Here is a 26,802-nt window from a genome sequence, read left to right on the forward strand (position 1 = left end):
CTAGAAATAATTTATTAATTTATTAGGTATTAGGTAGTTTATTTTATAAGAATTTTGTAGATTAAAATAATGCCCATTAGTTTCGGTTTGATATACAAATTTAAATATATATAGTTGGTAAAAATATAATATATTTATGCTTTATAAGTGCGTTCGTGTAATTATTATAGGTACTTATATAGTAAGATGTTTATCCAGTGTACTGTATATTGTATAACAGACAACAGTACTTAATCTTATTATATAACAAAACATTTTAAATAATTTTTGAATACATAATATTATTGTTAAAATAATGAAAAATAATTATTGCAACAAGTATTTTATATAAAGAAATTTCTATAATATATACCTACCTAACTATATTTTTTAAACATAATAAAGGTAACATTTTAGGTTTGTACTAGAAATCCTGTAGAGTTTACTAATAAGAGTTTTAATATTATAGCTGGTAAGCGCAACTACTATTTGGATTAAATAAATATAGTTATTTTATTACTCTCCTTCTAAATACCTACTAATAAAGTCGTTATTGATCAAGAAATCGATTTGCTGGAACAGTTGTAAATGTCACACAATCTTTTAATATAATATTATTATATTATAGGTTTAAGAATTGTACATTTAGTGTCATTTACAATCCAGTCCGGATTAAAACATTCAGGGGCCATAAGTTATAACATGGTTGTGTTATATTATACAACTCTTTAAAATAATAAAAATGTATCACTTTGGGCCCCTTGCCCTCCCCTTGATCCGGGATTGTTTACAGTAACTAATCAAATGTTACAAATAACAATTTACAATAAATAATGTATCACAATAATAATATTGTTAAAAAAAATTTTAAAAAAAATATATACATATTCCTATGATATAGATTTTCATTATAAACTATGAAGTAGGTATATTTCATATCACATATTGTGTACCTACCAATATACCATACCACCATTTATCATAGTTATGTATGACAAAAATACGCAGCAAGCCACCAAATATTTTCAAGGCATTCAAGTAGGTATAATACCTACTAATACACGTATTATGTATAATGTATATCATACTATAGAGGTCTGCCCGGTTAGCGAATAGTTTTTGGTAAGGAAATATTCAAATATATATTTATTATTTATATTTTTAATAGTCTGGTCCTGTCCATCTAAAAATTGCAAAGATTAAGTACGGCACGGTTAAGCCCATATATTTTCGTCCGATGACTCATAATTTAGTACAAAAAGGTATATTTTGTCATGGGACCTGCTAGAATTTCTAATATTTCACAGAAGCCCGGACCAGGCCCGCATATGATTTAAGGAAAGTCCAGTCTGGCCCGGCCAGTATAACTTTTGTCCTAATAGATTTACATTTCATAGAATCCGGCACGGCCCAAGGCCCGTCCAGGCTGGTCTGGTCGTCTGGGTAAACCCGGCCGGTGCCGCTCCTTAGTATATTAGTATAATACGTCATATTATATACAGTGATAAAAAGTGTTCAAGTCATGTCAGATATTGTTCTATGATATTATGAGAATGGATAGGACATCGGTCTTATCAACTGAGAATAAAGTGATTAAAGCTTAGATCATAATATATGTAAAGTGATACAATTTTTGATGTAATAAAGGTTTCTTTATTATTACAAATATATACAAATTAACAATTTTTTTATCTTAACCTCAAAAATGGCCTATTATAGTTTATCAGCTCTCTCGTAGATATTGAACTTTCTCTCTTCCTCAAAAAAGACCGCAAGCCGCAACCCATACGCCAGTATTATAGGCGTGTCGTATACTCGTATCAGTTATTTTAATAATATCAATGCTAAATATAAATTATAATTTATAATAATATAGGTAATACGTTGACGGGCAATTCTGTATATGTGTGATCGAATAAAAATACGTATCGATGAAGATTGTTTATCAGTGAATCCTAATATAGCAGTACACACTGCACGCGTCTCTCACTCGTCCGTACTCCTCCGTAGTTCGTACTCCGTAGTCCGTACTCCGACGCGCCACTCCAAGTAAACAGTTACTATAACCTAACGTCCTAACAATATAACTGAATAACCGCCTTTTCTCCACGAGTATATACGGGACAACGCGTAGGTCGTCGGTAATCGGTTAACGCAATACGCGCCACACGGCACACATATAGAACAGTACAACACCAATAATATAAGCTTTGATCATGAATAGTCATTAATTCATAATAAATGATATAAGTATTAAGTTATAACTAGGGAACGGATTTTATTGTAATAAAAAAATCAAAATATGTACATAAATATGTAATTATTTTTATCGAAATATGTAAAAAAAATATTAAAATATGTAAAAAAAATTTAAAAAAGTATATCGAAAAAACGTATTAGTAGATATTAAAAATTACAAAAAAAATATTTTATAAAAGAAAGTAATACAAACGATGTAGGTATATAAAACTAGTATTATTCTGGAACATAACAATGCGAAACAACATATTGTTGAAGGTTTGCAAATGAAAAATTGCGACGGTTTGGTCGGAGAATACTCTTATATTGACTAAACGACCGTTCTACGTCAACAGATGTGATCGGGGCGTAATTCATATTCACTATATCAGAAGGAGTGAATTCAATGTCCAGAGAGCCCTGTTGATTTTTACCAATTAAAATATCTCTGATAATTTTAATTGTTTGAAATCCAGAATTTTTTCCAATGATATCGGCAAATTTATTTTTGACGATTTCTCCCATGTGCCCTTGAGTTTTTTCTAATTTATCTGCTGATTTTTCTACAATGCTAATACTTTCTATCAAAGACATGTTTTTAGTTTCCAATTGTTTAATTGTCTGAATCAAAAAAACAAAAATTTGCAGAAATGTATGTCAAGTTGTTTTTTAAATTGATATTTTGCATCAGTGAATTTGCTTTTTCAATAGCTGCAGCCGATTCAGTATCGAAATTTAAAATAACATTTTTTATTTTGTCAAAATGATCGCAATAGTATTGGACGGCTTCAAGTCACGTACCCCATCTTGTTATAATAGGTTCAGGAGGTAAATTAAGATCTGGATACATTTCTTTAAATTTTGAAACACGACTTGGCGCTTTTAAGAATATTTTTTTAATGGTCGCTATTAATTGATCAACCTCGGAATAATTGCATCTTATTGTTTCTGAGACACGGTGAAAGCCATGTACTAAACATGTAAAATGTACCAGTTTAGGGTAAAATGCTGTTAAAATACTACTAGCTTTAACCATATAAGGTGCAGCATCGGTCAAAAATAAAAATACGTTTTCATATTTTACACCATTTGGCCATAATAAGTTCATAGAATCATTGAATAATTTAGCAATAGTTTTATTATTGCATTTTTCTAAATGCACACAATTTAAAAGAAATGATTTAGTAGGCTCAGAACATAGTTTGCTGATGATTACATTACCAATATACCTTTCCTCTGCATCTGTCGATTCATCAATTGAAACCCATATTGGTCCATCTTGAATAAACTGTCTAATTGATTTTAATGTTTCCTCGTAAATTATACTAACATAATTCTTTCGGATGGTACTTTCATCTGGAATTTGTTAGCCGGTATATTTTTCTAAAAAATCTGTGAATTCTCGATTTTTTAGTTTGAAAATAGGAATATCCGCGCGAATTAACATACGACACAAATCGGTATTAAAAGCTGACAAATTATTAGAAGACGTAGATGGCTCTGAACTCAGAAAATTTTGTTGACATTTTTTTTTACGATCTCTATTTTGTTGGTGCTTAGATGTAGATATATGCTGAGTAACTGAAGTAACTTTTTTTAACAATATACCTATAACATAAATTCAGTTGACGATTATACAGGTACCTACCAAATATTATTATGCCTTAATACTACCTCGTGATATTATAACTTATAAGGTACCTATATAAGGTACCTATAGGTACTTATATTATAAATTATTCATACACGTGGCCGTGACGGAGAATCCTATCGCTTTTATTGCCATTGTTTTTGCTTGTTTTTAAAATAACGTCTTACCCGATAGCAAAATCTAATTAAATTGTATGTTTTTATTTCTCATGTAGAATTTTTGTCCACATCATACTTTAGGCATTCTAGAATGATAAAAAGTTATAGATCCAAACGGAGAAAAATTGCAGATGAAATTTCCACTATAAATGCCTATCAACCATCATTATGTACAACTAACAGTCATCAACTGCACCAACAATCTTCAGATTTAAATATTAATACACCTGACAACTTTTTACTTAACAATGAAAAAAATGAAAGTTTATTAGAACAACGTCCAATTAATAAAATTATTGACTCAACAATACAAAACTCAAGTTTAACAAATGCATCTAATAGTTCTAATGACCATGACTATAATCAATCTAATTATGATAACAATAGTTTTATTAATGATTTATTTCCCCTCGATAATATTACAAATACACCAAATGATATTACTTATTCTAAAATACCTATAGATTTAAAACTAAAAAAATGGGCTATAGAATGTAATGTTCCGCATGTGACTATCAACAAATTATTATCAATTCTTAAAGAAGAAAATTATCTTCCATTACAAAAATTGCCCTTAGACTGTAGAACATTACTACAGTCTGGGTCATCAAAAACCACAAATATAGATATTTTAACTCCTGGAATATACTATCATTTTGGTTTAAAGGAAGGTATCAAGAATTCTTCATTGAAGTTTAAACTGAATAGTGAGATAGAAGTAATGGTTGGAGTAGACGGTTTACCTTTATCTAAAAGTAGTTCTAGCCAGTTTTGGCCTATTTTAGCATACATATATCCACACTCTAATCATGTATTCCCTGTAGAAATTTATCATGGTAATGAAAAACCCCATGACAGTAATGATTATCTTGAAAAGTTTATACGTGAAGCTAAAGTTTTATCATTAAATGGGTTAGAGTTGGAAAATATACTATACAAAGTTTCAATTAGAGCATTTTGCTGTGATGCCCCGGCTCGTTCATTTCTTTTAAAAATAAAATGACATTCGGGTTTTTCTTCATGTACCCGGTGTTTTCAAAGTGGTGAATATTTGAATAATAGAACATGTTTTCCGTATTTAGAAAGAGGGTGTCAGTCGAGAACTCACGATGGTTATGTAGCTATGGTTCAAAAACAACATCACGTTAGAGAAGGTATTACTTCAAATTTAATTGAGCTTCCTAATTTTGATATTGTTAAATGCTTCCCATTAGATTACATGCATTTAGTTTTATTAGGGGTTATGCGTAAACTCATACATCTTTGGATTCATTCAGGTCCTCTTAGAGTACGCCTAAATGGTAAAAAAATTAATGATATTAGTAGATCATTAGTAAGTCTGGAAATCTACATCCCTAGTGAATTTTCTAGAAAGCCTAGAATAATTCAAGATGTTTCTCGGTGGAAGGCCACTGAATTAAGACAGTTCCTATTATATACTGGCCTTGTGGTTTTAAAAAATGTACTATCAGAAGAATGCTATGATAATTTTATGTTATTGAATATTGCTATGATAATTCTTTTGAGTAAAAATCAAAGTAATAATAAAATAGAATATGCAAATAAATTGTTACATTATTTTGTGAAAAGTTTCCAATATATATATGGAGACCATTTTGTTTCATACAACATACACGGTTGGTTACATTTAGTAAATGATTACAAGCAATTTGGTCCTCTTGACTCATCTAGTTGTTTTCCTTTTGAAAATCACATGAAAATATTAAAATCTGCCTTACGAAAACATCATCAACCACTACAACAAATTGTTCGTAGGTATAACGAAAATAATTGTTCTATTGATACCGAGATTTCCCTAATAACAAATAAACCAAAAAGAAATACACACCAACAAGGACCTATATTAAACAATTTGAAGTATTCCAGTCAGTTTTTATTTTATAAATGGAGTAATTTCACTATACATATTAAACGATTGGCAGATAGATTTATACTTACAAATAAGGAAGAAATTGTAAACGTTGTTAATATAGTTCAATTAGCAAAGCCTAATAATAAAATAATAATTGTTGGATATAAGTTTTTAAACAAAGTTGATTTTTACAATAACCCAATTAATTCTTCTCAATTAGATATTTGAATTGTTCAAGATTTATCAAATGTTCTACAGTATTGGGAACTAACCGATATTAAATCAAAAATGTTAATTCTGGTTCATGGAAATAAAAATATTGCTATGTCTATTTTACATTAAAATGTACAATAAAAATCATTAAATTATAAGATGTATTCTAAAATGTCTAGATATAAATATATTTATTATAATTAAAATTTAAAACTACACAAATCTACCCAATCTTTAAAATATTATTATACGGTATACCTAGGTTTGGGTCGGGCCACACTGCGGTATATTCGCCGTTGAGGCCGAACGGTTTTACCGCCGCGGTTTTTACGTTCGTGGAAAACATACATGATTAAATTTAGCGCGCCATACACAGCGGTTTTGCCGTTCGTCGCCGTTCGCCGCCGCCGCGTGCCGCTGCATGCAGCGGTTGAACGGCGGTGCCGTTACGCCGTTTGCTTTAATATAACACTATTTCAAATGACGTGTGTCACACTGCGGTACCCGTCCAACGGTTTGAAGAAAATTGTGTATTCAATTTCCGTGAACAAAATTTGTTAATCTTTTCTTAATTATTTACCCTGGTGCATTTTTTATATACTACATAATAATGATTGACGTGGAGTGCCTAATATTAGAAATCGAAAAGCACGAATGCATTTGGAAAACCACTAGTAAAGGGTTTTTGGAAAGAGATGTTAAAAGAAAATCTTGGTTGGATATAGCAACGAATATGTTTGAAAATTGGGAAACATTTTCAATCAAAGAACAGGAAGATAAAAGTAAGTTGTATAACTCATAGGTAACATAGTACAATATAGTATTTTTATAATTTGTATTGTTTACACAGGTTATTTAAGAATAAATATAAAATTAAAATATTAATAATTAAAAGTTTTAATAAATCTCAAATAAGTATTTAAAAAATTATAATATTAAATACAATTTCTTATACAAATCTATATTGGAATGGAACAGATCCAGCCTCTAAAAAATAATTTGCAAAATAGTCCCTAACATCTTTGCCTTGTGAACGACCTCCAGTATCATTCTGGTGTACTTCTAAATCATCTAAGCTATTGCTTAGCGTATCTTCAAAATTGACACCGTCTCTTCTTCTGACAAAATTATGAAGTATACAACAAGCTTTAACAATAATATCGGCAAAATCCGGTTCTACATTTATTGCTGTATGTAAAACTCGCCATTTATTTGCCAGTATGCCAAAAGAACACTCTACATACCTCCTTGCTCTTGACAACCTATAGTTAAAAATCCTTTTTCTTTGATCAATACCACGTCCCGGAAAAGGTCTTAATAAATTTTTATGTAGACCAAAGGCTTCATCTCCAATTACAACATATGGCTGAGGGTTGTCACTGGTATTTGGCAAACAAACCGGTGCCTGTAAGCCAAGTTGTTCCGAATATAAAAGTTTTCCGAAGGGACATTCTTTAAAAACAGTGGAATCAGCTTCTCGTCCGTATGCACCTACGTCGATAGATATAAAGCAGTATTCTGCGTCCACTACTGCCATTAGAACTATCGAAAAAAATTTCTTATAATTAAAATAAATTGATCCCGAGTTTTTAGGATTGACGCATCGTATATGCTTTCCGTCAACAGCTACCACACAGTTGGGAAATTGGGTTTTTGTAAAAAATTTGTCCGCTACATCATGCCACTGTTCGGAACTTGGTTTTGGCATTTCAGCTTGCTGCAGAATATTCCAAATTACTTCACACGTTTCTTTAATAATTTTGCTAATAGTGCTTCTACCAAGTGAAAATTCATATTTTAATGCAACAAAATTTATGCCAATTGACAAAAATCTATAATAGAACATAATTTTAACTTAAATATCCGTAGAAAAAACTGTTTATATATTTTTGAGATTTTTTGGTTACAGTATGAACTATGAGAACCTTGTATGAAATTTTCTTCTTTTAAATATAAAAAAGGTGGGTACGTGGATGTCGCTCTACTGTACAGTAGGTTACAAGTGGGCTACTGTAATGGATGGTGTTAAATTTGAATTCAATGATAAAATATAATTTTGTATAAGAAAAACGATTCTGAGCGAAAACGATCAGTCAGCCTTTGATATTACTAAGTATATTTGATGATATTATTGTGAATAAAGTAATTTATATACAATTTCTAAATTTTTTAACACATTAAGTAATTATAATAGGATATACCTAATATATGGGTAACATAAACAATATAAAACATGATAGAGAATGGGCAACACCTCCAAAATTATTATTATCAAAATTATATAATTAATTATTAAGTATCTAGGTAGATTTACTACGTATGATTTTATGTTTTTTTAGAACTACTGGGAATATAAATCATACCATGGACAATGTATTAGATGTATCGTCAAATGATTCACGGTCTGAATTTATTGGATGCACCCAGTATTTTCGGTTTTGCTTGGGTGGATCTAGCTCTCCACAAGCTTCAGCAACGGCAATTACTTTGAGTAAATTGTAGTGGTAAACAGCACGGTTAAGATTCATTCTAATTAAATATATATTGATTAAATATATTTCTTAAATATTTAATACGTATTATCAAGTACATTATGCACTCAATAGGTAGGTAATATTCATAATATTTTTGATACTTACATATTATTAGCACTCTGCATTATATTTAATTGAAATCAATTTATAGATGGGTTCAAAAAAGAATGTAACAAATAAATTTTTAGAATTTATAATTATCATAAATACAAAGAAATTATTATATATTTCTAGGTTATAAGATTCTTCAGTTTATGAATAAATTAACAAATTACGTGTTTATATCACCAAATTCCAAATGGGAATAAAACGAAAAAAATGGAAACGCCAAACGGTTTTGCCGTCCTAGTGTGGCACAGCCACTTGAACGGTTTTTCAAACGCCGGCGGTAAAACCGTTCGGCCTCAACGGCGAATATACCGCAGTGTGACCCGACCCTTTTTGGTATATAAATTATACTATACAATATACCATCTTACATATAGGTAACTATATAACTTATATGCATAACTACAATTGGCAACATTTTTCTGCAATTTATTATAAATAGGTATTTAATATAAAGGCAAGTATTTTGCATCAAATAAACATAATTCAACTATTGGTATAATAATAAATCTGTATACCTATACATTTACTTATTATTTATTATTTTTTATAATTAATAGTTATTATTTTTTTTTTTTTCGTAGAAAATGTGGTCGATCATTATATTTAACGAATCAAATACTGTGGCTGCTGTGCCAAATCATTGGTTTTCTAATGGTCAGTGCGCCTGGCCTAAATCACATATAAAAAACAAAAGTAAAATGATTGAAATGCGTACACCATCAAATACTTTTGATTTCGATTTTTTTGATGCTAGAAGATTGGCAGCTGACAAATCTATTGGTGTGTAGAATTTTAATTTTATTTAAGAAATTAGCTAGTTATATATAGTAAAAAATATAATCTTCTTTTCAGAGTCTTTAACAGAAGCAAAAAAAAAGCAAAAATGGCTCAATTACATCTGATTTGTCATCTTCAGAATCACACAAAAAAAAGAAAAAAGAAAACATGAAGATATCCTTGAAAAGAGCAATAAACATTTCAAAACAACCAAAAAAACTGCCTAGGTCAAATAAACCCCCTATTTTCGCAAATAATATTTCAGGTACATATCTATTTAATTTTTAAAAAGATTTTATAGCAATGTTTTTATTTTCTTTAGCTTATTATACTTATATATTGTAATTGCATCTATTATAATACCTATTTTAAACAATTATATAGATAGTGAAAATGGTGAAGATACCAATGATGACAGTGATATTGACAAATCTTATAATCCAAATGTTGCTAAAGCAGACAGTGAGTGTACTATTACTATTACTGTTACTAAACTACTACTGTTTATATTATATTAAAACTAAATCAACTGTATTTTAATAATTTGAATTAAAATCGAATCTTGGAAATAATTATTGTAAAATTTTAATTTGTATAGGCGATAATGAATCATCAGATAATAGTGAATCAACTGCACATATATCTACCATTTTATACAAAAATGACTCTGAAACACAGCTGTTAGGTACAATGAGTGAAGTTAACAATTTAACAGATGCAGACGCAGAAGCAGAAAATATAATCTATGATATTCCAGGTATCTTATAATTTTATTACTGTATATTATATTGTATTTTTAGTTTTTTCAGGATTTAAAACTGCACTATTTAAAATTAAATAATTGAATGTATTATAGATACATTTTAAATGAGACTAATAATGAGCAATTTACTCCATCAACAAGTAAATCTTCAATATCATTTGGAACACAGACGCCTTCAAATTCATCTTCTGTTTCTACTCCTTCAGCTGTAATAACGTCGTCAAATACTGGTATTATAATAGTGTACCTATAATTTATTTCATAGATTAAATCATGTGTTACATTATATCTATTTATTTGTTTTGTTTTAGACTTTGAGAATTTTGTTAAAACCACATTAACAAATTTGAAATATGAAATGAAAAGCTTATCTTACTCGGTTGAAACCATTAAAAATATGACAGCTCAAGTTATTGATTCTTCTCTCCCAAAGCAAACTTTAGACTATGATATTTCTGATGGATTTGAAATAATGTGGCCCATAGAAAATTCTGACGATATGGATAAAATTGAAAAATTATTAGTTGATATAAAGATCAGGAAAAATCAATTAATAATAATAATTAATTGTACTCAACATTCAGTTTAAATTTGAACTATTTTCAATAATTATACTTATAGGCAATCATTTTTTCAAGATTAGCTAGCTCAAAAATAAATGATTCTGTTAGAAGAATTATGCAACGTATGTTTCTTGACAATTTTATTAAAGATTATTCGTATGTTGGGTTTAAAGGAAAAAATAAATTCCAAGGGTTGAACTGTTGCCGTTTGTTGTTTGGTAAGGATTTTAAATAGTATTAATATGGTAATTATGTAGGTATATAAAACCAAGCCTGCAGTAAGTATATATAACCACTCGGCTGCTGCTTTCAGTATAGGTGTCAAGCGTTTACCTCACCATAATTGAGTGCATTATTATTATTGATAGATGTATTAAGTTTGAATTTGAATAAAATATGAAAAAGCGATTCTGAACATTAGCGGTTTAATTGTTTGGTAACCATGTTTACCCTATTATTTAAATATCTCATCTTTCCCAAAGTATAAACTATACATCTAATTTGTTAGCAGAAAACCTAAGTATGATTTCTTCTAAAATAAGTGCTGTTAGACAAACACAAAACCAACATTTTGTAAAATCAATACTCTACTATATTGCTCTATTCAGATTCTTAAAAGTAGATAAGCCACCATAGATTTAGGGAAATAATAAGCAACTATTTATAATAGTTATATCAGGGAGCATTTATAATTTATTAATAATTATTTACTGCCATTTTAAAATATATTTAAAAATAAATATATAACATTATAAACTATAACTAATTCATAGTATTCAAGTTACTTATTTCAGTGGCCTTAAAACAGTATAATTATTATTATTCATTACATTTAATAATTTACAGAATCTATAAGAATAAATATAAAATTTGAAATGACTTCAGATGAAAAAATATCCACAGCATTGTCTAAATGGATTGCACAAGCCACCAACCGATTTGTTTGGGCAACAGCGTTGTTGTCCCGCTGTACATCGCATCGGGTGCCGAACATTCGCGAAGTTGAACCCCGTTCCCTTCCACCACCCTTGATAGCGCTGGTGGCGCGCTTCTAGCCGGGGAATATCGCCGTCAACCAGTTCTGCCCGCACGTCCGTGCTTGGCCGGTCGTTTGTCGTTCTACCCGCGCCATCTTTTGTCGTTGGTCTAGTGTCCGGATCCGTCCCCCGACCGCGCTTTTCTTTTCGCATACACGCCGTCATTAATCCACGCGTGCCCGTTTGTTGTTTTTTTCTTTGTCCGTGCGTTATACCGATTTCGCTTGTCGCGTGTTGAGTGCGTGGGTGCGCCCCTGTTCGCCGGTTCATAGTGGTTCGCGATCGGCCGAATTTGCGTTTCCACGTGGTTTCCCACGGAGCCCTGCTGTACGCCGTTACGCCGCGAGCGCCGCACCAGTCAGGTGTGCCAATTGCACCATCGCCGGTGCGTCGGTAGGTGCCCCAGTCCCGCTTGGTGTTGTCCATTGGTACCAGTGTCGTCCATCATCGTGCCCAGGAGTCAGCTGTTGTCGGTTCAAGCCACTATCATATTGTCACCATCGTCGCAGATAAGATTACATATTATGTTATTGTTTATATAGATAGTATTTTGTACATCGCCATTCCCGAATAGTAGGAAACTGTAAGATATGATCATATCCCCCGATTTATAACACGACTGTATTATATGTGTCGGCAATAATAAATATGTTTTAGTGCCACCAACGCACACCTTCAATTTAAGTGTTAAGTTATCTACTCCTAATCACACACCGGTTATAACGCATACAATTACCCGCCGCAAGTGTCGTACGGTCAGCTAGAGATACTACCTCAATAGCTCCGTGACGGTGCGCAAACACGATTAAATCAAAAGAAGAAAATAAAATTATAGTTTTTTATCAATATTATCCACAGTATTTTTTGTTATTGTATTAACTATTCAATTACTATATTGCAATTTAAATATAAAATTGTAATTTTTATTATTACTATTTTACCTACTATTATAATATAATGTTGTAAGTCCCAACTATGAATATATTATTATGTAAAATTATTTTAAAATGTATTTATATTACTATGATTATCATAATAATATTACTTATCATTTTAATAACTTATTAGTTTATCAATATTGTCCACAGTATTTTTTTTTATTGTATTAACTATTCAATTACTATATTGCAATTTAAATATAAAATTGTAATTTTTATTATTATTATTTTACCTACTATTATAATATAATGTTGTATGTTCCAACAAAGAATATTTAATATATGAATTTGAATAAAATATTGTACATTAAGGCAAATGGTTTTATCTTATTTTTTGATATTAATAACTAAAATAAGTATAACAGTAGGATAAAAATTAGAGTTCTGGAACCCCAGCCTACTGGCTCAACCCTATACCTGATGGCTCAACCCGCGAAACTCGTTGCTCAACCCATATACATCTATACACCTCTTCTGCTCAACCCATATCACATACGTACATGACATTCCCCCCCCCCCCGCTACCCCGCTCATCATATAACCCCAACCATCAATCACGCACTTGTACGATATTCCCCCCGCCACTCTTCACTATTAATTAGCCGCGGAAAATAATTTAAAAATTTTTTTGCCGAACCGGGATTCGAATTCGAACCAGTCGCTTCCCATACGACAACCACACCGCTGCGCAACTTACTCGCTCATGATTACGAGGTATATTCTATCTCATTTAACTGGTGTTTACGACAATCGTTCACATACGTACGAGATGTATAATTTCCCCCCACCACCACCACAACCACTATACCTTACAAAGGGCCGCCGCGAACACGCGCGAGCCCGCCACCGCGTTATCAGTTATCACAGTGACTTGAACATATAATATTCAACACACTGATATCATTATTTTGAAATATGACTCGCCCAACTGAATTTTTCCGGTGAGTACCACTAGTTTTTTTTTTTTTATAAATTATTCTGATACCTATTTTTTATAGGACTATGATATCAAACGAAATCGTATATCCATCCTCCTCCGAAGATGAAGAAGAAGAATATATATCACCCATAGTATCATTAGCACTGACAATGGATGCATATCAATTACAGGATATTATGTGTTTTTATTTAAAATTAACGAAAACTTACATTGATTATTTTAACCTTAATAATCATGAGGACCCATTTATTTTTGACATTAAATTGGTGAGACAGGTTAATAATTTTATTTCAACTAACAATGTACACGAAAATTTATTATGGTGCGAGAGAACCAATTGTCATAATAATTTCATTGCGACGACTCGTAAAATTATTAGAAAGTTGAGATTTAACCCCCTGTCAATAGCTTTAGGAATAGCCCGCACAACACGCGTATTACCGATAATTAGAGCAAATTATTTTTGTTATACATTTAAAGAGTTAACTTATATATTATATGTCACAAATCTAAATAAAAATGAAACGGAATTGATTTTAACATTATATTTAGAAACAAAATACGTCACAGAGACTGACGACTGGTTGGAACATACCACGAAATATTTCTGTAGTAGGATTAAGTAGGATTAATAACCGTTGCCAGACAATCTTCAATTTTATGAACCCAAATAAAATTATGTTAAGTTCTGAAAAAAAACTTTTCCAACAGTATACAGGTCAACCGTCAACCATGCTAGGTATAATAAGAGAATTTAAAAAATGCGAAACTTGTGAGCGTCGCCTGCAGATATGGGTAGGAACGAATGAGTTAAAAAAAATGCAAGGTTTTATGCCTGTAGACTTAGATGCAGCAGAAATAGAATTATTAACGTCTCGAATATTTAACATGATAAGTGAATTGTAGATAAGTAAACGATGTTTATACAGATACTAATAAACGCTTATTTATAACTATTTACCACGCTTTTTTTTTCTCCCCTTACGTATTTACATATTTATAATATTCAGGTATATATATATATCAACTTGAATACGTTTGTATTAAGCTAAGTACCGAAAATGTTTCGTATTTATTTCAAATGGAACATATCATATGGGAAGTACTCGAGATTAATAACGTGTGTAATACGACCTAAAGTTTTGCTACAGGCATACAATATTTCTATTTTCCTAGGACGTGCAATGTACATAGCCAAAAATAGTGGTGCACATGAATTAGAGATTTATTTGAAAAACATGTATCCAAACACATCCTACACACCTGATAGGAAAATGTGCTATACCATACAATTGATACTACACACCACTAGTTTGTTGGCTAGAGGTTTAAGATCTTCCTCCGCATTAATATATATAGTAATAATTTTAAAAAAATGTGTGATCTCAACAGTTCATGAACTATTACTAGGTACGTATCTATGTTTGATAAATGAAGGTGTTAACATAAGGAATCTCTTATTGTATTATTATTATTACATTTGTATGATAATACTTTTTCTCATCAAAAACATATCTTTCGAACTCGAATTAGTCGTATCCAGAGCTTCTCGTCGACTGTTCAATACGAGAACCTACACGACACTTAACACTATCTAAGTATCATTATTTTTTAATATTTATATTATTAATATTTTTAAGAATTTTATTTTTTATTTTTTTTTTATAGTTTTAGAAGTAATTGAGAGGTATTTCCGTACCTCTCTAGAAAGTTTAATGACACCTCACTGTGAGGTGTCATTAAACAATCACCGACATTTTAATGAAAATTGTTTTGCATGCAAGGAAAAAAAAAAAAAATTCCATACCATGTACCACATGTCACGGAGACCCGAGTGGCGTGACTTTGTTTGGGATAAATTTAATTTAGATTTAAGCTCGAATTTAGATTTTATTAAGTATGAATTAGTTAGATATTCTATTTGTGACTTTGAATATTTTTTCCGTAAAATATTTCAACAAACATATGAATTACAATGCGACCGTGGTCACCGGATCTGGAATAATAATCTGTTATACGGAAGTGTGATATGGCCACAAGGTATAATAAGACAATATTGGGCGGGTGTATTATTAAAAATTAGACGATGTAGGGATTACAATATAAAACATTTAGAATTAAGAGAGACGACTGTGGGAAAAAGTTATTGGGGGCTTTTACTGTACAACATTTTAGAGTTAAAATGTAGACCTAACTTAGATAGTATTATTAATAATTTAGAATATTTAGATTTAGCTGTAAATAATGTAAATAGTCATGCACATATTAATAGTGATAATAATAATTTAGCATATAATTTAGATGTAGAATTAGGTAATTTAAGTTTTAACAGTTTATTAAATTTAAGGGAGTTTACATTCGAGTCAAGTCGCTTCGAAAACTGGAATAATGGCTATCCGAATTGAACCTAATTATGGTTTTTTTTTTTTATGTCTAGTTCCTAAATATATTTCCTTGCATGCAATTAGTATACCGCATCTAGAAAAGGTAACTATACAATCTTTCATTATACGTTTAAACTCGATTTTATAGTATTTTTAAAACAGGCGGCTTGAACACTTTACCATACGGATATTAACACACCCGATATATACAACAAACCGACGACCCTGGATTGCATTGTATAACTGGGATCGGTGGTGGCAGCGGCGGCGGCGGCAGGTCTTAGGTAGGGATTTTTTGAATGAATGAATAGTCGCTATTCATTACTCCCCGTAGTTGATGATATTTTGTCGTACCATATTAACCTATATCTCTCTCGATCGCTCTGTGTCAATACTACGCACGTAATATTATCATATAACGTTTTGATTTTTCTTGTTCATTTATTTTAAAATGTTTAAATGCGAACAATGTTTTTTGAAATTCGTATACAAGTCAAATTTGATCGCTCACCGAAAAACACATCTCGAAATGTTTAAATGTCGACAATGTCCTTCGGAATTCACTTTGAAACGTAATCTAACTAGACACGAAAAAAATCACAACGCCGAGCGTATCTCGTGTATTAGGTGTGGTATTACGTTCAGTTATAAGGCCAGTCTCAATAAACATTTGAAAAATGCTCATGGTATGTATTTTTGTATCCACTTTAAATATTTATTATTATTATATTTCAAATGTTTTATCAGGTATAGTACAAATCGCGCCACACGTTTTTGTGCCAGACTTACAGCCTGGCACATCATCCGTTCGTAAAGATTGCGTATCAACTGTACGAGATAAACAAAACGTCCGCTTATCACCCATTCGAGATAACGCGAGGGACGAATTTACGAGTAACGCGAATGAATGCTGGGAGGTTCTAGACGATATCGATCTTTTCGGACAAAATGATCGCTTATCACCAGAACGAGATAACACGATAGACGAATTTTGGAGTAACGTGAATGACGCTGAATGCTTGGAAGTTCTAGACACCGTTGAGAATCTCGGACTGTATGATTTTCAAGGTTAGCATTTTTTTTTTTTTTATAAGCGTGCTATAAACTAATTAGTTTTTTTTTTTAAAATAAAAGATTCATACACCACGCTCGTTAATGGCAAACGTGTCTCCAGTGCAAATACAACGTCGGCTGTTAGGCTAAAAAAATTACGTTTAAATCTCGTAAAGTCTTCAGGATTTACACAAATCTCTACATCATCAAATCAGACAATTACCTGGTATTACGTGAAAAATACCAACAATATTCAAAACTATATCTACTTTCTTGATTCGATTAAATCCGAACTAATCAATTTACTAAAATCAATTACGAGTAAAAATCCGATCAAGTTTAATTTAAAGCTTGAGGCGACATAAAATATACCGAATGTGGAATATTCATCGGAAAACCGTGCTTTTAAAACATCGGCTAAGGCGATTTTCTGCGATACCGGAGTACAGGAAATTGTTGAAGAGGCATTCGCTAAATTAATGAAAGAGCAAGACGAGTATACAAGCAAGGGTAGTGGTTTCACATTACAATGTATAGACGGTTTAATGTTAGGTGTATATAAATATAAACCTATGGGTGGATCATCATACATACAACTACCCGACGCAATAGAAAATAAAAAAGCTGTGATTAATCCGCAGAACTTAGACTCACAATGCTTCAAATGGGCGATCCTAGCAAAACATGTCACAGGAAATAATAAACATCGTGTTGGTGATAATTATTTTAAACACCAAGAAAAATATAATTTTACAAATCTATCATTTCCAACACCACTACATCAGGTTAAAATTTTTGAAAAAAATAATCAAAACGTCTCTGTCAATGTTAACGGTATTGATAAACAATTTCAACCACCGAAATTTCCGGAATATAAAGTATTTCCACTAAAAGTAGTACATGAAGAAAAACCCGATCACTTTGATCTTTTACTAATTTCAGACCAGGACGATAACACTCACTATAGTTACATCTCTATTTTTTCAAGACTCATTAGCGCTCAAAAAACAAAACATAATGGGCAGTTAATTTTCTGCAAACAGTGCTTTACATCATTCGATAAACAACAATACAAATATAAATTAAACGGAGTTGCAGGACTTGAACAACATAAATTAATATGTGGGGAACACAAGCCCATACTACCTCAGTTACCTGAACCCGGATCAATACTCGAGTTTACTGCATGGGATAAAACGCAACGTCATCCTATAGTAATTTACGCGGATTTCGAAGCAATTCTAAAGAAAAGTGATGAGAAAATTGGAGAAAAAACAACAGCTTTTTAAGAACACGAGCCCATGAGCTATGGGTTTATGGTTAAAGCAAATGAAGAAATACCAGTGGAACTGCTTGAAAAATTCGGAATTCCGACATCACCTGTAATTTACCGTGGAAATGAAAATAATAAAGACGTGGCGAGACAATTTATAGATAGTATTGTGAATATAGGTAAAAAAATTGAAAAACTATTCAAAACAAACACCCCTATAATTTTCACTATTGAACAGCGGAGAACACATGAAACATGTAATACTTGTAATTTATGCAAAACCAAATTTTCTCATGAAAATCATAAAGTGGCTGATCATTGTCATTTATCAGGGAAATTTAGACAATCATTATGCAAACGTGTAATCTTAAACTTCAAACACCTAACTTCATACCAGTATTTTTTCATAATTTATCAAATTATGATGCACATTTTATTGTCACTCGTCTCGGGTATGATACAAACTCTATCTCGGTAATACCAAACAGCGAAGAAAAGTTTATTACGTTTTCAAAATACATCAGCAACTTCTTCACATTAAGATTTATCGACACACTAAGATTTATGGCCTCCAGTTTATCAACACTTTCAAAAAATTTAATTACACCAGGATTTGAAAAGTTTAGAGACAGTGCAAAACATTTTTCTACACAAGATTTACCACTAGTTACTCGTAAGGGCGTATACCCGTATGACTACACAGATGATTGGGATAAGCTTGAAGAAACCAGTTTACCGGCGAACAAATATTTTTACAGTACATTGGACGAATCACATATAAAACATGAGGATTTTGAGCATGCAAATACAGTTTGGAATCATTTCAACTGTCAAACACTCGGGGAATACTCTGATCTTTATTTAAAAATTGACGTGCTGCTGCTGACTGATGTGTTTGAAAATTTCGAGATCTCTGTATAAGAACTTACCATCTGGACCCATCATTTTACTACACAGGACCGGGATTTAGTTTTGACTGTATGCTGAAATACACGGGTCAACAACTTGAACTGATTTCGGATTATGATATTTTGTTAATGTTCGAGAAAGGCGAGGTCAGGTTATTTATTAAAAAAAATAAAAAATAATGTGATAAAATATCTGTTTTTATTATAGGAATTCGTGGCGGCTTGACCCAGGTGAGCATGAGATATGCAAAGGCGAATAATGAAAAGACACCAGATTATGATCCAACACAACCAAAATCATGGCTTGTTTATCAGGATTGTGAGTATAATGTTATATGTAATTTAATATTAAATTTATTATATTACTTAAATTGCAGGTAACAACTTGTACGGTTACGCAATGTCACAATTCATGCCATACGGAGGATTTAAGTGGGTTGAGCCGAAACTAGAGGGGTTAAATGATTTAAACGATAGATCATCAATCGGGCGGATGTATGAGGTCGATATATCATATCCAAAAGAACTTCACGACAAGCATAATGATCTGCCATTCCTACCGAAAAATAGTATTCAACCTGGTTCAAAAGTTAAAAAACTTACGGCGACTTTAGAATCAAAGAAAAACTATGTGATTCACTATCGGAACCTGCAACAGGCTATAGCCAACGGACTCGTTGTGGAAAAAGTAGCATATTTATTTTATTTATTGCATATTTTGTTTTATTGTAGGTTCACAGAGTTGTGCAGTTTAATCAGTCGGACTGGCTTAAAAAATACATAGAATTAAACACTGAGATGCGGAAAAAAGCGAGGAACGACTTTGAAAAGGATTTCTTCAAACTCTTAAACAATGCCGTTTTTGGGAAAATCATGGAATCTTTAAGGAAACGTTTTAAAATGGAGCTTGTTTGTAGTGAAAAACGTTTGCAAAAACTTATAAATCTTACTACATTCAAACACTGTACTACGTATGACGAAACCCTCAACACTGTCTCATTAGAAAACAAAATTATCATGTTTAACAAGCCAATATATATAGGTAAATATATATATATATATATAACTAATTTACTATTATCAAACATATTTTAATATTTTTTTAATTTTCACCAGGTTTTGCAGTGTTGGAAATTTCTAAGACCGTCATGTATGATTATCATTATAACGTTATGCAGGCTCATTATAAGGATAAAATTGAGCTCATGTATACTGATACAGGTAAATGTTTTCAAACTATACTAATTTTCATATATTAATTTATATTGTAATTTTAGATTCACTGGTATACTATATTCAAACCGATGATTTTTACAAAGAACTGGAGAATAATTCCAATTTACTCGATCGAATGGATACATCAGACTTACCACAAGATCATCCATGTTACATTGCTGAGCGACAGAAAATCCCTGGTTTGTTTTCCGATGAAACAAATTCAGAGGTTATGACGCATTTTTGTGGGCTCAGAGCAAAGTCTTATTCATATAAGATCAATGGCAAGGAGAAGATCAGGGCGAAAGGAATCCGCGGGCATGTAGTCAGAAACCATATGAATTTCAACGATCATTATCGCTGTCTGTTTGGTGATACAACTTTGGATGTGATTACGGAGAATGTCTCTATCCGGTCGTTCAAACATCGATTGCAGACCATTAAATCAACCAAATTAACTTATAATAGTTTCGATGACAAGAGGGTTATACTTGAGGATCAAATACATACCTTGGCTCACGGTCACTACTCTATAGAGTGAGTTAGAAATAATTGTAGATTTTAATTTATTGTACTTTAAATATTTCTGAATAGTATAGGGAGACCAGAACACTAGAGCAAGCAGAAGCCGAATTAATACAACTTCCGGAAGCCGAGCTAGACAGATAGTTTTTTTTTATTCATAATAAATGAATTGTTTTTATATTGTAAAATATCACTGGAAATACTATTCTTTTTTTTATTTTGTAAAATATCTCTGTAGATATTATGTGGATATTATATTTATTATTATTATTATTGAATTGATTCTAGTTAGGATAGGATAGGATAGTATAAAGAAATAACTCATTGATATAAAAAAATAAATAAATATGATATTTATTTTTACAAATTATTTACAAACCATTTTCTTAGGCTAAATACTTTATAAAATGAACATTGTTTAGGATTGAAATCCATATGAAAAATACAGCATGGTAAAGTTTCTTCATCACATATTTGGTCTAGTGGAGGGCACCCCATGTCGTCAATATTGATGATCCCAATGTGAGGAATATACTCTAAAAGAAGTTGTTTTTTCTGATCGCCTTTAACGTATACGAAACTGAACTTTAGCGAATTCAGTACTCTACCTAGTTCTTCATACTCAACATCCCCATATTCCAAAGATAGTTTGTGATAATTACGCTCCAACCACTTGTTAGTTTTCCTACTCTTGTTATCCTGTATTGATTTTGAATTTTTAAAAATCCAATGTTGGGTGGCCCATGTTTCTACATCTACTATAGACATTTCTTTTATCATGTATTTATTATCCCTCCCGAGAATGCAATGGAAATCAATGATGGCAGTAGACATAATTATTATTTGGACGACAGTACTTCAGGAATTTGTTTCAACTTGTCTGTATTTTCTTTGATATTTTGTAACAATGCTTTGATTTTTATAAGGGGCTCTTGTATATCATCACACGTTAATTGAAGTGTTTCAACTTGTTCTTCTTGTGTTTGAATAGACTTATGATTTTCCTCGAGTAAATTTCCAAATTTATCTAGTCTTATACAATATGATTTGATGGTTTGTTCGAGATTTGTTACAAATTTTCTTGTTTCACCAGCCTGTGAACATCTGAACACGTTCATACCTAGAGCTCGACTGATGCTATTTTCTAATGTCACTCGTATTTATCCAACTATTGTGCGTATTATCAAACCCTAGCCATTTTACGAACATCTGTTTTCCCTTCCTACGGATAATTTTCTCGACTAAATAATCGTTTGGGAGATTGGTCTTTTGAATTTCTTCAGAGTAGAAACAACCTAAAACCGGGTTTCCTGTATAATCTTGTAATTGATAAGTAGTGGGGGATGTCTTGTTTATTTTGGGTATTTTAAATATTTCTGTGGACCAGCTCGGCATATAACCTTTTGTAAATACCCCTTTATATATACTGATACGGACGTTATCACCAATGTTAAATTTAATTTTTCCATTAAGAATCGGACGTTGCTTTAATTTTACCGAAGAAGGATTGTTATCAGCCTGCCTGGGTGTCGTAGATATTGTTCTGTGTTTTGAATTATTATATTCATTAATCAGAGATTGTAAAATAGAAACCCATTCATGTGTTCCTCGTGCAGTGAACTCCCTATACATTTTTTCTTTAATTGATCTGTTAAGGCGTTCAACGATACAGGCCTTCGTTGTACTATACGTAGAATATTTATGTATATTGTGTTTCTTCATCAACGCATCGAATGTCGCATTGTAAAATTCTTTACCGTTATCGACCTGTAATAGTTTTGGCGAGCGCTTGAGTAGTATTTTTGACATTGCATTTGAAACTTCTTTAGCCGTTTTCGACTTTAAAGGTATAGCGAAAGAGTATTTCGTGTAACAATCTATGATAGTTAGAAAATATTTTTAGCCTTTATTATTTTTAGAATAAGGTATCATTTCCACCAAGTCTGCCTGCCATAGATCGTTTTTACCATACACATTAACTCTTCGCCTTGTGTAATTTTTTCTTGCTGGTTTGTGTAGTTCGTTTGCTATATCGCGTTTAGACATTTGGAATTCGTTTTATTAAACCCGTTTCATACAATTCTTCGTAAATTGAAAGTATTTCGTTGGAAAGCCCTGTATTACCGGCAGCTTGTGAGGCTAAAAGAAGTCGTAACCTATCAACCAACTCGTTTGGATCATTCCAATATACTAAATTATGCGCTTGTAATTTCACACCCGAACCCGAGGTGAATAGCTTGCTAATAATTTGCTCATACTCTGTATCACCCTTCCTAATTTTTGTTCCGTCCTGTGTTAAATGTGCTGAAGTATGAATCAGTATTTCTTTATACGTATTTAAGTCATTAGCGGTGTATTGCATTGGATATCTGGAACACAATAACTCGCCAAGCCCCTGTGTCAGTGGATAAGAGTTTTCTCTCACAATTATTGCACCGTTTTTAAATTGTATTACTTCTGTACCTAATTTGATAATGCCTTGAGAATTTTTTTTTGGGCCATATACTTTATCTTTTTCTTGGTCTTCTAATTTACGAAAATTTGTAAACCGGTTGTCGGATGCGTTGGAAACCATATCATTATCGACTTTGGAAGTCTGTAATTTGTTCAGAGGTTCGATTATTGGCTGAAATGTTTGTGATACAAAAGATTGAATATCAGCTTTTCCATGTTTTAATGCAATATACTTGCGTTTAATATTTTCTTTAGCTTTAATCAATTCTCCGAGTCCCTCACCTTTAGACGACATATTTGTGAATGAAGTGTCTTATAAAAAAACAATAGTTTATATAACAACGAACGTATCGAATCCGTGACGATAGCGACCATTGTCACGTTCACTGTCTTTGTTTATGACAATAAATTCAAATCCTCCTTTACACCAACATGAAGTACAAAAAATTTTAACTCGGGATATAACACATCACCAGAGCGATGTTCGTTGTAAACATGCTTTAGGTTTGTCTCGTCTTGTTTAAATAAAACAATAAAATTTGCGTTATCACGTAAAAGTTGTTTAGGTACTTTTGAATAACTCTGAGCCAAATAGAAAACATCTACTAAATTATGGCGGCCTCTGGAAAAGTAAGTCCTTGCAATCTTCTGGTTTTCAGTAATAATATCATTGAAAATAAACACAGAGTTTGGTAAAGCTTTTTCAGGTTCGATAACTTGCTCGTTTTCGTAGAACGTGAATAATTGTATTCCATTAATACCTGATAAAATATCACTCAATAATTTATACTTGGGTTGATTCAATGTTTTTGAATATATGTAGACGTTGTGAAATTGTATACCATTTATATGTGTTAATAATGTGAATATTAAATTAGTTTTCCCACAGCCTGAAGGGCCCATGATAAGCGCTCTAATCGTATTAGGTAGAAGTACACCATGTCTTTGTTTATTATACGAAGTAGGTGGGTCCACGTTTTCAACTGTGAGTTGTATATCTTGTTTAATGAATTTCATTTTTTAAATAAATATCCCTGTAACACTAAGAGCGTAATCAGTACACGATGTCACTCGCCCGAAGAAAGACCAAGAATAAAGGTGCCGGTCTTATAAACACGCTTATAAATAAATTACCATTAGAGCTTCACGTACCTGGTGAGAGTAAATACACGTATACTAACGTGGTAATAGTTATAATAAAAATAATATTTCTTTATAGGTTATCAATATTGTGGACCTGGCACAAATTTGAAATACGATTAGCTCGCGGAGATAAAGGGGTAAATCCTTTAGACACTGCGTGTAGAGAACACGATATTGCATACGGTCTTAGTAACTCTATCGCAGATCGCAACGAGGCCGATTATATATTAGAGCAACGAGCCTGGGATAGGTTTAAGTCTAAAGATTCGAGTTTAAAAGAAAAAGCTGTAGCTTGGGGCGTGACTACCGCCATGAAAGTGAAACGTAAAATCGGGGCTGGATGTGGGTTTAAAGCAGCCATCAAAGCAGCTAAAAACGTAATAAAGAAAAATATCGGTGAAAAAAACCTGATGAAATTAAGTAAAAAGTGTATAACCGTCGCACGAAAAACATTCAAAAATAAAAAGACTAAAGTTCCAAGGGTTATATCAATACCAAAAAAGGGTGGAGTGTTGCCGTTAATCCCGATTTTCGCCGGTTTATCAGCACTAGGAGCACTGAGTGGCGGTGTTGCCAACGTTGTCAAGGTTGCGAATGAATTTAAAAGAAATACGCAATCTCATTTGGGCGGCGGATTATACATCGCGCCGTATAAAGGTAACTCGTATAAAATCGGATCAAGTCTATATCTTGCACCATATAAAAGTGGAGGGGATTTGAAAACGAAAAAAACTAGAAAAACTAAAAAAAATAATAAAAAACTAATAACTACGTTACCCAGAAGAGCGCTGTACGATTTCGAACTTATAACTCATTTCATCGGTGTGTTTACTCGAGATAGGTTACCCGTACGTCGTAAACGAGTAGAATCAGCGATTGTTAACTTGGATACTGAAAACGGTACAGGTACTCACTGGGTAGCGTATAGAAAAATCGGAAATCAAGTTGAATATTATGACAGTTTTGGAAATTTACCACCTCCATTAGAAGTACAACGATATTTTCACGGATGTGACATAAATTTCAATTACAGCAGAGAGCAGAAATATAATACTACAAACTGTGGACACTTGTGTTTAAAATTTTTATCATGTATACGATAACGTTAAACGGGAACTCGAGTGAATTGTCATGCGACATTTTTCCACCGCTAGAAGTAGAAAGCACGGCACAAATATGTCTTTTGAGTCTACAGACAAATAATTCGATACCGAACATTGAACCCGGTTGCAATACTATAAGTTTCCGTAATATGATTGGACAAAGAGAGGAAGTTATTATACCCACAGGCTCGTATGAGTTTGAAAATTTAGAGACTGTTATAAAAAAAAATATGCCCGATTATATCGACTGGTTTGAATTAAAAGCAAACAATTGACGCGGTCCCGCGTAATAGCTGTTTGAATTCAAATAGCCGTTTACGCGGAAAGCCGCGCAACGCTTCTCAAACAAACCGCCAATCGACGATGGACGACGCCCGCGACACCCGCGCCGTGAACCGTCGGCCGGCCGTTGAGGGAACCGGATTGTAATGTCACTAGTTTTCCGACGACCGATACGACACGGTCAACCTGCGGCCCGAGGAGTTGCATCAACCATCGACTGTGGAAATCTGATACACATAGTGTGCTTACTATTTGTTTTTTTTTATTGTTTTTTTTTCGTGTTCACACATCTCATTAAACACACCGGTTCCTCGAACAAAATAATTCGTTTGTGTCGTTCTCTTGTTTTTTTTTGATTACCTCTGTTTGGTTACTTGGCCAGCAGACATCTCACCATCCCATCCTCGCGGCTCCCCACAGGACCGCATCACAATACCACATTAAAGTGTATAGTCTCGTGTAGTCATGACGTAGACTTATCAGTTGAGAATAGTATAGCGAAGTTATTGGGTTTTAGAAATTATTTATACACTTCTGGTATTAATCATGAATCTGAAAGTACAGTTAAGATAATGAAAATCAATAGTATAAAAGTAGAGTGCAACTTGATTACTGGTTCATTTTGTGATGGAGCACTGAGCCAGATCATACATGAACTTTATCCAACTGTCCCACCAGGTTATAAAA

General features: G+C 32.3%; 2 protein-coding genes across 2 annotated transcripts; both read left to right on the forward strand.

Annotated features, from left to right (window-relative positions):
• Positions 1-9,680: 9,680 nt before the first annotated feature.
• On the forward strand, positions 9,681-10,692 carry LOC132953189 (uncharacterized). Its single transcript, XM_061025716.1, has 5 exons — positions 9,681-9,799; positions 9,919-9,996; positions 10,133-10,291; positions 10,391-10,527; positions 10,609-10,692. The coding sequence occupies exons 1-4, from the start codon at positions 9,703-9,705 to the stop codon at positions 10,399-10,401; spliced, it is 345 nt and encodes a 114-aa protein (XP_060881699.1). The 5' UTR covers positions 9,681-9,702; the 3' UTR covers positions 10,402-10,527; positions 10,609-10,692.
• A 9,849-nt stretch (positions 10,693-20,541) lies between these two features.
• Positions 20,542-21,149, forward strand: LOC132953180 (uncharacterized). Its single transcript, XM_061025709.1, has 2 exons — positions 20,542-20,614; positions 20,671-21,149. The coding sequence occupies exons 1-2, from the start codon at positions 20,542-20,544 to the stop codon at positions 21,147-21,149; spliced, it is 552 nt and encodes a 183-aa protein (XP_060881692.1).
• The last annotated feature ends 5,653 nt before the right edge of the window (positions 21,150-26,802 follow it).

This window comes from Metopolophium dirhodum, unplaced genomic scaffold (genome assembly GCF_019925205.1).
Source record: "Metopolophium dirhodum isolate CAU unplaced genomic scaffold, ASM1992520v1 scaffold1, whole genome shotgun sequence".
NCBI classification, from domain to species: Eukaryota; Metazoa; Arthropoda; class Insecta; order Hemiptera; family Aphididae; genus Metopolophium; species Metopolophium dirhodum.